The sequence below is a fragment of the Drosophila hydei genome, unplaced genomic scaffold (assembly GCF_003285905.1).
Source record: "Drosophila hydei strain 15085-1641.00,03,60 unplaced genomic scaffold, DhydRS2 tig00008135-arrow-pilon, whole genome shotgun sequence".
Lineage (NCBI taxonomy): Eukaryota > Metazoa > Arthropoda > Insecta > Diptera > Drosophilidae > Drosophila > Drosophila hydei.
In genome coordinates, this window is record NW_022045844.1 from 2,961,130 (window position 1) to 2,975,800 (window position 14,671).

The following is a 14,671-nucleotide window of genomic DNA, read 5'->3' on the forward strand; positions in this document are numbered from 1 at the left end:
GAAAAGTCATTTGCATGTTAAACAGTTGCATATAAAATGCATACATATATGTATGTGTGTGTGTGTGTGTGTGTGTGAGTGGTTAAAATTGATATGAAAATGCTCGTAATATTGGATGACAAGTGACAAGGCGTTAATGTATGCAATATATACCCTGTAATTAAGCGAGGCTAACGATTACATGATGTGCATATTAAGTGATTATTAGCAGATGCTGGGCATCATTTAAATCAGTTCGTTGGAAGCAGAGAGGCGGGCAGTGAGTCATGAGTGCAATGGAACTAAACGATGATGCTTCGGAATGGCAGTAGCAATGATGATGAGAATGAAAATGATTACGATGAGAGCTAATTATAAATGTAAAAGTTTTAGCTAAAAATAAGAGAGATAAAGTTTATGCTAATGATAATGTTATTGCTAATGCAAATACTAATGCTAATGCTAATGCTAATGCTAATGATAATGCCAGTGCTAATGATAATGCTAATGCTGATGCTAATGATAATACTGATGCTAATATTAATACTAATGCTAATGCTAATGCTAATGCTAATGCTAATGCTAATTCTCATGCTAATGCTAATGCTAATGCTAATGCTAATGCTAATGCTAATGCTAATGATAATGCCAGTGCCAATGATAATGCTAATGTTGATGCTAATGATAATACTGATGCTAATGTTAATACTAATGCTAATGACAATGCTAATGCTAATGCTAATGCTAATGCTAATGCTAATGCTAATGCTAATGCTAATGCTAATGCTAATGCTAATGCTAATGCTAATGCTAATGCTAATGCTAATGCTAATGCTAATGCTAATGCTCATGCTAATGCTAATGCTAATGCTAATGCTAATGCTAATGCTAATGCTAATGCTAATACTAATACTAATGCTAATGCTAATGCTAATGCTAATGCTAATGACAATGCCAATGCTAATGCTAATGCTAATGCTAATGCTAATAATGATAACAATTAAGTAAAAAGTAAAATTCATACCCGTTACAATCTTATTGATAATGTTAATAGCAATGATGACAATGATATATCATTAGTTATGCTGTGGGTTATGATGTGAGATGAATCCTAACACTAATGAGAATAATGGTCAATTTTAATGCTATATTTACTAAATATTTCATTGCCCTGTACATATATATATATACTTTGCTGCACAGCAACATAGGCTCCCTCTGTTCATATTTATCCAACAATGCTATTTGTCTTTCAGTTGGCCAATGTAAAACTAAGTCCTTAACGCTGACTAGTGCCGCAACTAACAGTACTTAGAGATCTAACTGCTATCAATAGTTAATTTTGTCCGACTTTCGCGCTAAGCCCATCTCACGTTTCGCTTACAGTTATGTGATACAATATAGTTATGGTATTTGTGATATAACATAATACTCGCTATGATCTGCAGAGAGCTGTTCTCTGATTTCCTCAATTACCTTGATGCCGTGTCGCTTATCAGCGGCGCCTTTTCCTGCTTTCTGCCCTATCGCACAGTCCGACCAAAGCTCGACGTATTTCTTTCATATTGCAATTGGGCATGCACAAATCTTATTTTTTGTTTGTTCGTATTCAAGTCGAATGCGTTTGCATTTTTCATGAGTTTTCCCACGTTGTGCGTGCGGCAGAAAAAAAAAAAAACAAAAAATCAAAAGAAAAATAAAGGAAAATATGGAAAACTTAAACAGTTTTCATGTCGCTGTCGCTCTTTTCCTCAGTTAACAGCTACGAATGCGATTTGAAAGCCGCTCAACGGCAGAGATGTTGCCGATGTTGTTGTTGTTGTTGCATGTCTCTTGGTTTTTTGCATGATTTCTGGTTGAAAATGCAAAGCTTACTTAGTTGCAATAAATAAATATGCATGGCCACGGCGCTGCCCAAACAATGTGGCAAAACAGCAACCGAAAAATTGACGAGCGGATGCACAAAGCAGCGGCAACATCGGCCCCCAACTTGCAACTGGCAACCAAGCCAAGTGGCAACAACAGCAACAACATTCATTGCAATTAGCTGCAACAATTTTTATTTGCTTCTCTCAAATTTTTTTATTTTTCTTTTTTATTTTGTGGGTTTATTGGCCAATGGCTGCAACTGCCTCGCCTGTGCCTGCCCCCCTCTCCACCTCCATCTCCTCCTACTACTTGTGCTGTCCATGCAACAAATGAGGCACTGATAAATATTATTAGCGGTTCACTGGCTTTGCCTAGCTAGCTGCATGCCACATTTGCAGCCATAATCGCAATTTATTTAAATGCGAGCTGCGGCAGGGGCAAGTTGCCAGTTGCCACTTGCCAGTTACCAGTTGCAACCGTTGGCAGCCAGTCCACAATTAATATCGACATTTTAACACTTAGCGCTGACTTATTGCAGCTCTCGTTTCTCTCTGTCTCCCTCTTAGTCTCCCTCTCTCTCTCCGTCTCTCTCGCGCTTAGATTGTTTTTATCAATGGAACGTTTAAGCCGACTAGCGATTTGGCCAAATGGCTTTTGGCCAACAGCTTTGGCCATTGGCAATGCCTGGGACTACTGCTGCTGTTGCTGCTGGTGGTCCACCATCTCCTGCTCTTCATATCATATCAATAAAAAAATTACGACCACGTCAATGGCGGCAACTTTTTACTTTGTTTTTCTTTCGTTTTTTCTTTTATATATTTTTCTCCCAAATCTTTGGCCATTTCCTTTGCTTTTCCTAGCTAGTCTAACGGAACATGTGCTGTCAGCATTTATTATGCTGCATCTACTATTAAAAAAATGTCTTCAAATGGTATTTCTCAAAATATAAAAATTAAATTAAATATAGAAATATAGAGAAAATTATACCTATATAATTTGAATTTCAGTGAAGAAATTCAAAAATCTTTGCTGCATCTATTTTAAAAGTATATATATTCAATATATTCTATGTATTCTATATATTCTTTGTACTCTATTTCATATATTCTATGTCTTCTATTTATTTTCTCCACTCTAAATATTCTATATATTAAATATTCTATATTTTTTATATTCTTCTAAAAAAAATTTCAAATAGAATATTACGAAAAAATTAAAAAAAATCTTTTTTAAAAAATACAAAATTGAACTAAGCTGAAAAGTTACACAAAATCTCAGCTGTCATAAGCATCCTCTCTAGCGTAACCAATTTATTGAGGCTCTGCCTCAAGTCGTCTTAAATAGAATATCAATTTCTGTGATCTCTCAATTGTGAGCGCTTAGTTATGAATAATTTGGTGGCATTAAGTTGCAATTGCACGTGAGCGAAACTCTCGCATTACAAATTGCTCAATTTAAATCAATAAAGCAACGATCTGCAAGAGTTTCCAGGTGACCCGCATTCGGCTGAGATATCTATATATGTGTGCAAGCTGATTCCCATTTCCAATTTCCATTTCCATTTGGAGTGGTTTGTGCAGCGAATGCCCTAAAGGCAGAGCCGTAGCCACCTACCGTTGTAATGGCCGCATGCGAATGCCAGATCAATGTCGGCCGCAGCGACGGCTGCGTACTGCGGCCGTCGAGGCGCAGGCGCGCATATTGCTGCATGAATAGTTTCCAGATTACATAAGACATCATAAAGATCGATGCCAGGCCAGGCTTGCGATATCCACATGCAAATTGTATGCGTGCCAGGAAATCGTCTGACTGCGACCATCCAACAGACAGGGACAGACAGGGACTCCCAGACTACAGACTTCAGACTCCAGTCGAGGCTATCGCGGGGGTCGAGGGCTTTGCGCCTTAATGCGTAGTTTGTGTTGCGTTTATTGTTTTCATAAATTCAAAAAAAAAAAAAAAAGAAAGAAAAGACTCGAGTCCGAAATTTGTCGGCTTACATTATTATTATTATTGCTTATTATTGTGGCAGCAGGCGATTCACTTTACAAAAGACAGATTCACTTCATTTTTCACTGAGGCCAGCCAAAAACCAACAAAAGCAGGTAGGCGGCAGGGCAGCGGGGAGGCGTGGCAGGCGGCTTAGTGCCTTTTTTACTACTTCTTCTTGTATTATTTTAATATTTATTTACATTTGAGCATTTTGCATAACGCGCGGGTCACGACGGAAATCGTCGGCTGGCAATTTATCAATACATAGTTGTTGTTGTTGTTTCTTTATTTTCAGTTGTTTTTTTTTTCGGCTCGTAGCCTAAGGTAAGCCACAGAAAGGTTCAGGTCCAGCTACGTGCAACGAAAATCAGCAGTAAAAAAATAAATAATGAAAAACGCGCCAAAAAATCAAAACGCGCACAAATTTTTGTTGTTTTTCGCTTGCGATGCGAGATCAATGGGAAAAAACGCGACGCAGCCACAGCGCACAGAGCTCGCTGGGCAGGGCTCCAATTGGCAAACGGCTGCTCCAACTGGAATAGGAAAATGTTCGCGTCGCCTCGCGTCCGTTTGGCAAAACAAGTTCAAAGCGTTTGCGGCGCGCAACTAAATTGAAATGAGTCGAGCGCCAAATGGAAAAGCCGCACACACGCCCCACACACACACACACTCATACACACCCACAGCTATACAGTTACACACATACACACTGCAAGCTTGAATGATTTTCCATGCGTGCGAATGATTTTCAATGTGAATCCGCCGTACGAATGAATCGGCGAAGCTCTTGAATTGATTGAATGTGAGTCAATCAAATTCTATATAAATACACTGTACTACAAGTTAAGTGAGAAACTATCTTAATTACTATAATATTCTGAGTCAGAGTTTGATATATGCTAAGACTCTAAAAGTGCCTAAAGATACTTAAGCCTTGAGTTCAGATATTTGACTTGAGAGTTTTTTAAACACACTGCGAGAAAAGTGATATGAAATATAAATCAAATTAAGTACAAAAGACACTAAAATACTTTTTAAATGATTATAAGTGAAGTTTTATCTAAAAATATCTAAAGATATCTCAAGATTTATTAAATGCTATTTTGAAGTCTTTAAGCTTAACACTTTTTTGACATTACCAACCAGTATAGATTCTTAAGTTTAAATATACATTATAATAACATTAAAATAACCTTTCTTATTATAATTGAATTCCACCAAATTATTTTCCTACCCCATTCTCATAGACTACTCCATTGATTTTGTAGCACAGTGTTGCCCGATGCATAGCTTACAAAGCAGCACACCCACATTTGCTGTGCACAAGGGATAGGGTATTCTTTTATTGTTCGACTGTTTTGTGTGTGCTACGTTCAAACAGGGGGGGGGGGGACAGAAATTCTCTGTGCTTAATGCTCCCCATCGCATTGTTTGCTTTATTTGCCCATCCCTTGCCGATACACATTGTTAGCCATAATTGCGAAGTGGCAAGCGCGAATGGAGCGACCACAGCCGCCAGCGCCTTGAACTTGGCTAAAAACTCAGATACTTTCCGCACTTTCCACACTATGCTTGTCTAGCTAGCTGACAGGCCCTTTGTTTGCGGCTATACGGAATGGTTCCATCGTTCCATGGCTCCGTGGGTCCGTTGCTTCACGGCTCCGTGGCTCAATGGCTCCATGGTTTCTGATGCGATTTCGATTATCGGAACATGCGATTTTTGTTTACTGCAAGCAGAGCTTAAGTGCTGAGAAATAAACATTTGCTCGAAGCGAATAAATATTTTGTTTTGATTTTGATCTATGAGAAATGATTTAAAACGTGTCTTCGAAATATGCTATAAATAAAACAATTGGTAGAAACGCTCTTTGGGAAATGAATGCCCTCTTTAAGTATGAACTACAGATTAACTTTCCATTTATAGAGAATCACATTGAATCCTCACTTTAAGAGCGAACTCCATTGTCTAATGAATTCTTTTTAAGAAATGTTTCTATATAAAATATCTTTGAAGTACTTTGCTCAAAAACTCTGTTATGTTAAGAAATACCATTTATAAGAGTATTATAATAACCAAATCTATTTCTATATCGCTTAGCCGGCTCATAATTATCCAGCTCATAACTATCTCTTAAATATATGATTCTATCTTTAAACTATTCGCGTTCCATTGTGATCTTAACTCATTAAAAGTGCATTTCCGTCAGTTGTTAGTTAATAAAAATGTGAGTCAATTTCTGATGTCAGCAGTTAACTATGTCTATAAATTTCTAATTACAAAAACTCTAACAATTTGCTTGATATATTTTCCCCCTAGCAATGATGTCATATGAAACTCAAAGTAGTTTCAAAACCTGATTGAAAAGTCAAAGTATCTAAATTAATGACCTTTAATTATAGTTAATAAACTTGCATTGGGGTATTTAAGGCAGCGAAATTCTCTGTTTAGATGAGAAAGTTGGGGCTTGTGAAGTTTACTTATTTTACTCATAATGTTATATATAAATATGTTTACTGTAAATAGATAATAGTTATTTCAAATTTTAAACCCAATATGCCGTGTTTACTTCCCAAAGAGTGTATATCCAACTTTGACAAATGCCATGCAATAGAAAACTTTTTGCTATGCTCGTAGCGTTTGCCATACTCTCGCCTCTACGTGTTGTGCCTGCAATGTACCTAGTTATAAAGTGGTTACAGCAATACGCCCTGAAACTATTTCGAAATTGCCAAAAAAATCATCGCAAATACCAAAAAACTCATCAAAAACTTTCATAAAATTTCGCATAAATTTTGATTTCTAACAAGCAGCGAAAAGTGTTCGAAAATGATAACGACTCAAATGGCGCGCAGAACTGTTATACAAGCTGACAGCGATAATCGCTCAGCTTGAAGACAGGCCAAACATGCAAAATAACAACAACAACGACAACGACAGCGTCGGTAACGGCAATGCGGCTCAGGGCTAGGCTGGTGGACACACCTACCGTTAGGTTAGAGTGTTTAGCAAATGGCAACGGAAACGGAACAAAGCGGCAGACAGTTGGCAAGTACGTCACGGCAATGGTAAAACGGGGGTTGAGCTTTTGGGGCAAACTTTGTGGAGAAATTGTTGCAAGTCACGCCAATGCAAAAGTTCGAACCCTGCCTTCAAATACGCAGGAAAAACAAAATTTGCCGCAAATTAAACCACAAATTATTAACTTTAATTGAATTCCAGAGAAATTAAACGTTAGACGAAAATCAATTAGTAAAGTAAAGTTAAGTAAAAGGGGTTGAGTAAACAGTTGACCCGCTTTTGAAAGGCTCTCAGAACGCTTACCCGCTGCCTATGCTGTTGCTGTGGCTGTTGCTGACGTCGACGCGGCAGCCCCAAACGCTTCTTAATCCACTTGAGCGTCGTTTGACGACTGCGCGTTAGCGACATGCTGCAAATGCTCCAGATGTGCAGGATCAACAGAAAGATAAACTGCAGCCACTCGACGCACTGCTCACGCGTTGGCAGACCCAACATTAAGCACAACACTTGCTGCCTATATGCAGCAACAACAATTTCATCACTTTCTAGTCGAGCGACAGAGATAGAAACACTTCCTGTTACTTGCACTTGGCGCTTTTTCAGCAAAGCTTCGACTTCTTTTTGCACACAATATTTTTGTTTCGTGTGTGTTTTAATCACTTTTCGTTGTTTCCTTTTAGCACTAGTATTTAACAGAGCGAGGGGAGGGGGGTGTTTCGTATTTGGCCTCTCTGTGTTTAATATTATTGGACGCGGACACCGTTGTTACTTCAGTTACGTTTGTTGTTTGACTGAGAATGCGGTCGGATTTGCCGCTGCGACGACGGCGTCGGCCGCGACGTCGCTAACTGCGAGAGCGGCTTAGACTGAGACCGAGAGTGTTGTTGCAGTAGGCGCAAATTGTCACCAATGCGACACCCCGTTGTTGTTGCAGCTGCTGTCTGTGTCTGTGGGCGCGCTTTGTTTATAAGTTGCGTGTGTGCGTGTGTGTAGCGCGCAAGAAAGTAAATGCGAGCGCGTATAAATAATGCAATAAGCAACAGCGACAAAAAACCCCGAAACCTTAAACGGCACTTTTTTGCAGTCAGAGCACATCGCACTTCAAAGCCGGCTTCGCTGCCGGCGTCGCTGCTGCTCAGCTAAGCCCTGCCCTTCTCTAGGCCGCGACCGCTGCCGAAACTGAAATTGAGCTTTGCACTCAATTTGATTGTAGGTAACGGCAATAAAAGCCATATTTAAATGCATGCAAGCTGGGCGAGCTTTTTGTCGTTGCTAAGAAGTTGTTATTGTAACCGTTGTTGATAGTGAGCATGTGTGAAGTGGAATTAAAGAACGGCAAAATATGAAGTAAGCTTTGATAAAGAATTGTTTACGTATGTTTTTTATGTTATTAATTATTTTACACTTAACATATATTGCATATGGTTCCACAGTGCGTTAATCACGTGTGGGTACTTTGTAGCTACTGTCGCCTGTCAAAACGTATTTAGAGAGAGAGAGAGAGAATGTGTGCTACTAGAAGAGAATGAACACAAAAGCTTGTCGTGCATTTCCGATGGACTATGTGAAAAAGAAGAAGCAGTGAAACGCAACAGAAGCCGAAAAAGCTTTATCGCTATTTCTTCTGCATCTCGCTGTTGTTATTTACTTGCTCGCGTTGCCTATGCACTTTATCGCTGCTATTGTTAGTGTCGCTGTTATTACGGTTATTTATTTATTTATGCTAATGTTGCTGTCGACGACGACGTCGACGCTGACGTTGCATTGTTTAGAATGAGAACAGCTAGACAACGACAACAACGGCAACAACGACAGTAGCACTCACGCGACGAAGCCCATAAATATAAAAATTCTCTCATAGTTAGGCCACGTATCGTGTACTACAACCATATTTATTTATTTATGAAGAAAGTGCATCTTTCCCAGCGTTGTGATTTTCTCGTATTGTGGAAAATTCTCAACACGAAGTTGCCCCTCGCTCACGTACATACATAGGAGACTCGCATTCGGTATCCAAATGCATAAGCCACCTGTGCGGATGCAACGGCGTCTGCATCGAAGACGTCGCCGCTGGGTACGGCGGAACCTGCAACAGGTACGTGCCACTTGCAAAATGAACACAATTGATGTTGGTGTTTTCGCGAATTTAGCTGAATGAATTGCGATGCCGGTTTCATTCATAAGTTTGGCCAAAGGCTGGCACGGCCCGAAGCTGTTGCATAGATCGCATGGCATTTGGACATTAGCCTATGCATAGAGTATAATATATTTATAATCAATTTATGTTATATTTTTGATTGGCTTTATATATCCGAATAGTAGAGTAGTACTTGTCTTACGTAATATCAATCTACTAGAAAATATTCTATTCAAAATACATTTTCAAGATCAACATATCATAGAAATTTCGATTTTCGGTATCCAAATTGATTTAAAGCCTATAATTTTAAACTTCTAAACAAAGGAATTGAAGCCTTCCTTCACATTTGCTGAACGTTCAACTAGTCTCTTGCAACTAGTTCAACTAGTCTCAAACACTGCCCAACTATACATATATATATATATATATATATATATATATATATATATAAATATATATATACTATATACTATATATTTTTTATTAATAATGGATTCGAAGTTGCCAGACGCTAATACTGCGTCAAGCAGTCGCCGTTCTAGCAGAACAGGGGACGAGCATTCGCTGGGCGATTCGGAGCTGCGGGATTCGGTGGGCAGTGAAAGTGTAGGTGAGCCGGAGAGACTTAAGCGTAAGATGGGCAACTGGGTATTTGAGAGTGTGGGTGGCTTCTATATGCCCATGGAGGATGTTACGAAGTTAACGGTGCAACGGCAAGAGGAGCTGCTCATACGCAATCTCATTTATGCGTTTTCGGGCGTGCCCGCCTCCCACATACGCCCCGATATACCCATCGAAGAAGTCTCGCAGCTGCGCGCCAATCAGATCGAAAAGGTGCGCTTCAAGATCAATGAGAACTTCAGTGGAGCCTTTCGCGCCTTGGCCAACGAGCTGCTCCCATTGATCGGCTACTACATCACTGTGCAGAGCTTCATTGAGGATATGAACATGACAACGGGATGTGGTCGCTCCTTGGGCTTGGCTCTGCACAACAGCATGCAGCAGTATTTCGAGATGCAGGCGGGGCTCGAGACGCAGCTGCAGGAGAAGAAGCTGAATCTGCATCAGCTGGTGCAGCTTCTGCGTCCCTGGCTGGTCACAATGCAATCCCTGGCCAACTTAACCAGTCGGGTGCGCTCCTTGAAGCTGAATAGCGCTCAGATGCTCTCGCTGATTTATGATCATCACGCGCACTTCAAGTGCGACCGGTTGAAGGTGCTGCTCACAGACGTCTCCCACTACTACATGAAGATGGTGCAGCTGTGGACGCAGAAGGGCGTTCTCTACGACATGCGCAAAGAGTTCTTCATCGAGGACACCAACGCGAGCGACATGAGCAGCACCTTGCTATCGCCGAAGCAGTGCTGCCACGCCTATTGGGCGAAACGCTATCGCCTGCACTTGAATCGCCTGCCGAGCTTCCTGGAACCGGAAGCCGAGTCCATTCTGCTGGCTGGAAAGTACCTCAATGTTCTGCGTCAGTGCAACGTGCAGATGAAGCTGATGCAGGCCTCACTCAGCTATGTGCCAGATGAGCAGACACACGTGCAGCTGATCCAGAGCAGCTATGAGCTGCCCGCGCAGAAGCTGTACGAGGTCCTGGTGCAGGACCAGGATCTGCTGCAGCATCTGGATAATCTGCAGGCATATTTTCTGCTGCAGCAGCTGGACTTCAATGAGGCGTTGATTGAATACTACTCGGATCAGCTACAGTGCAATGTGGACGATCTAAGGCCAGAGAAGCTGCACAAGATCACGCTGAAGTTACTGCAGTACAGCTCAGATCCATTCAAGCATCTGCTGCGCAGTCAGCTGATGGACTGTGATGTGGCTACGCAATTAACCAGGCGGATGAAACGTCTAAAAGCTGGCACGGAGCAGCAGATGCAGGAGACTGAACCAGAGACCAAAGAGGAGCAGTCAGAGCAAACAGTGCGAACGAAGCAGGAGGAGCAGACGGAGCCAGTGAAGCAACTGGAAAAAGTGGAACAGGGGCCGCCAGTGAAGCAACTAGAGCAAGTGCAGCAGCCGCCAGCTGAATTGGAGTTGTCCAGTGAGGCGGAAGATAGCATTGATTTGCCAGAGCAGCTTGCACTCTACGGTTATGAGGCTCTGACGCTGCGCTATGAGCCCAAGTGGCCGATCAGCCTAATCCTTCATGAAGAGGCACTGGAGCAGCTGCAGCTGCTGCATCGCGTGCTCTTCTATCTGCACTACGTGCAACGAAAGTTGAGCTCAACCAGCAGCAACAACGCACGTGCTGTGGCGCTGCACGCACGCATGCTGCAGTGCATCCAACAGCTGGAGCAGCACATGACCCAGGACGTTGTAAAGCCTCGTTGGCAATCGCTGTTGGACAATGTGCAGAAGGCAGAGTTTGTGGATGAGCTGATGAAACTGTTTCAGGGCACCCTGGACAGCTGCCAGGTGATGTGCCTGCTCTCCGAGCCGGTGACCTTCGTGCGCTCCCTCTACACGCTGGGTCAACTCTGTCTCAACTACAATCTCTTCCTGGAGCGCCAGGACAGCGAGCAGAGCTTCGACTCCAGCCTGGCCGAGTATGAGCAGGAGTTCAATGGGCTGCTCATTGGCATATTGGACCTGCTCATCGAGCTGGCCAGGTCAAACAGTTCGTGCGGCAATGAGGAGCGCCAATCCTGCCAGCAGCTGCTGCGGCGCCTCGAAGAAATTAGCCAGGAGTTGGCTTAGTTTACGTTCGATTTTATTTATTTTTTCCTGTTTTTAACCATTCCAAATTTAAAGTAGCTAAAAAATTGATAAATCTTCAGGTGTTTGCAGCAAGACGCAGCAGGTTGCAGCAACCTGCCTCAAGAGCTTTGGCTCTAACTTTGGGTTATTCTTAAGTCGTAAACTTTTTAGTTGAGCTGTGCAAAGTAAAAGTAAAAAAAAATTATTTTAGTTTAAATAATACAAAATAAATCAATAAAAAAAAATTGTGATAAATTTATAAAAAATTAAATAAATATATTTAAATATATAAAAAAATTTTGCTTGAAAGTAAAAGCAAGTCTTGGTTAATTAAATAAAATGTAAAAAAATTAAATAGATATTACAATAAACAATTAAAACCTATTACACAAAAAAATTGGTAAAAAATTAAATTAAAATTTGTATAAACAAAAAATGGTCTAAATTAATTAATTAAAAATAGAAAATAATATTAATTTATTATTAAATTATAGACAATTTGTCTATATTTTAAAAATTAAATTAAATCTGTACTAAATTTGGAATTCCTAAATTTTGCTGGTTCTTGGCTCGAGTTCGAGCTCGAGTTCGAATTTTTTGTTATGGATTTATTTATTTATTATATTTTATTGATAAGGCTCATAGTTCCTTTCTTAACCCTTAAACTACGTCCAACTTCGATTGAGACTATATTTTACAATCCTATTCTCCGTCGGATAAGTTTTTAATCACAGTTTGAGTTAAATGGAAAAGCGGGATTCGAGCCTACTTAGCAGCCCCATCAGTGCTGAGCACAGCGTTGCATTGCGTACAATGGGCGTGAATAATCGATTTGTATGCTTAATTTCGGAACACTGCCAAATTTATGCCGAGTCACGGCAAAAAATGCATCAAGCAACGCTTTCTGCATAGGATCGTAAATTATTTTAAATGGCCGCAAAAACGTTTTTAATGCGCCCAGCCACACTGTGGCACTTGCCCCAGACGCGGCCCCAGCCACGTACCACAATTGCGAAATCCAAAGGCCAATTGTTATGTAAATCGGGAAAATTCACTCAGAGCCAGTCGAATATAGCGAGCAGAGCTTCACGCAATGCTGTCCAAAATCTTTTTATAAAAAAATATTAAAAGAAAAAAGTTGGCAGGAGTGTGCTGGATGAGAGGGATTAAGCTGGAAATGCCCTGTAAAAATATAAAGATTTAACTAAAGTTGAAGAATATATATATAATCAATTAGGGTATATGAGACGTATTCCATAAAAGCAAATTATATATCAAATATTCGGGCTTTCACATACACGATAGTCACTCATATGCATATTCACTCACACTTCGACAAACTAATATACCCTTGCACATGCCTCACAGGGTATTCAAAAAGCAACTGTAAAATAAAAAAGTGCATCAAAAAAGCCAAGTTGAATTCACTTTATATTTATCGCTTTGCGCTTTAAGGACAACAGGTGGTCGCTGAATGACGATGATGACGTTGATGCTGATGACGATGTTGATGCTGATGCTGATGCTGATGATGATGATGATGATGCAACAATAAAGTGCGGCCGGCGGCATAGCAGCCAACGACGACCACGAGTCGCAGCCAATAATAATGGTCGCAAAATTATGGTAAAGTTCAGATGCATTGCTTCCGAAATGTATATCATTATGTGCTTGCGAAAATGATGGACTGTCGACTGTCCAATCCCATTTACCTGATCAATGGGCTGCACTCACCTGAGTGAGCTGTGTCCAGTGATATGTGCATTATGGCCCAACCAGCCGGCCGGACAGTCGTGGGAAAGCGACTGCGGTTGCGGTGGCTATCGCTCGTAGCGCAGCTGTGGTTGGCTCTGTCTGCTGTGGTTGGTGGCTCAGTTCATTAAACCTATGACACGCCTTGGTCACGAGATGACTTCATTTGTGCGTCGCTTAGAAATGTCATATACTTGAACTCGCGCGGCACTGGAGCGGAAGTGCGACGTCAAGGTTCAGTGCCCGTTTAATTAACGCATTTTTCATTATCTATTTTGGCAATGGCATTGGCAATGGCAATTGGTAAATAAAGCTAAGCCATTGAATTGATTTTAATGAGCAGTTGGCAGGTAATTCATAATATTCAAATAATCATTCAAAAGCCATACACAAACATTTAGTTAAGGTTCCATTTACCAACGACTTGTCAGTGAATGGATTAAACCATAAGACGTTAATTGTATCCACACGAATCAAACTCATTAGTCAGGCATTTATAATTGAGTATAGCTTTTGAGATTAGGGCATGATTGAATAAGCCTATAATCTATATTAATCACAGATCAGTCTAAAGGTTCTAATTTGCTCCAAAAACAATTTGAAATATGTATCATTGCGTTTATCATTATCATTGTCATTGTCATTGTCATTGTCATTGTCATTGTCATTGTCATTGTCATTGTCATTGTCATTGTCATTGTCATTGTCATTGTCATTGTCATTGTCATTGTCATTGTCATTGTCATTGTCATTGTCATTGTCATTGTCATTGTCATTGTCATTGTCATTGTCATTGTCATTGTCATTGTCATTGTCATTGTCATTGTCATTGTCATTGTCATTGTCATTGTCATTGTCATTGTCATTGTCATTGTCATTGTCATTGTCATTGTCATTGTCATTGTCATTGTCATTGTCATTGTCATTGTCATCATTATCATTATCATCATTATCATCATTATCATCATTATCATCATTATCATCATTATCATCATTATCATCATTATCATCATTATCATCATTATCATCATTATCATCATTATCATCATTATCATCATTATCATCATTATCATCATTATCATCATTATCATCATTATCATCATTATCATCATTATCATCATTATCATCATTATCATTATCATCATTATCATCATTATCATTATCATTATGCGATTGATCATTATATAAATAAGAATTTTTTTATAGCCTTT

The 14,671-nt window shown here is 40.2% G+C and overlaps 2 protein-coding genes across 2 annotated transcripts in view; one reads left to right on the forward strand and one right to left on the reverse strand.

Annotated features, from left to right (window-relative positions):
* The window catches only part of LOC111593213 (rho guanine nucleotide exchange factor 40), a 52,642-nt gene extending 44,594 nt beyond the window's left edge, over positions 1-8,048 (reverse strand). Inside the window, exon 1 of the mRNA XM_023305859.2 lies at positions 7,163-8,048. Coding sequence (XP_023161627.2) covers positions 7,163-7,354 — 192 coding nt within the window. The 5' untranslated portion in view covers positions 7,355-8,048. The remainder of the gene's footprint in view (positions 1-7,162) is intronic.
* A 1,425-nt stretch (positions 8,049-9,473) lies between these two features.
* On the forward strand, positions 9,474-11,862 carry LOC111593215 (gamma-tubulin complex component 2). The gene has a single exon (XM_023305865.2). It carries the CDS (start codon positions 9,489-9,491, stop codon positions 11,706-11,708), a length of 2,220 nt encoding a protein of 739 aa, XP_023161633.2. The 5' UTR covers positions 9,474-9,488; the 3' UTR covers positions 11,709-11,862.
* The last annotated feature ends 2,809 nt before the right edge of the window (positions 11,863-14,671 follow it).

Coding starts and splice junctions, on each gene's coding strand:
- LOC111593215 (XM_023305865.2), top strand. CDS start 9,489: ATGGATTCGAAGTTGCCAGACGCTAATACTGCGTCAAGCAGTCGCCGT.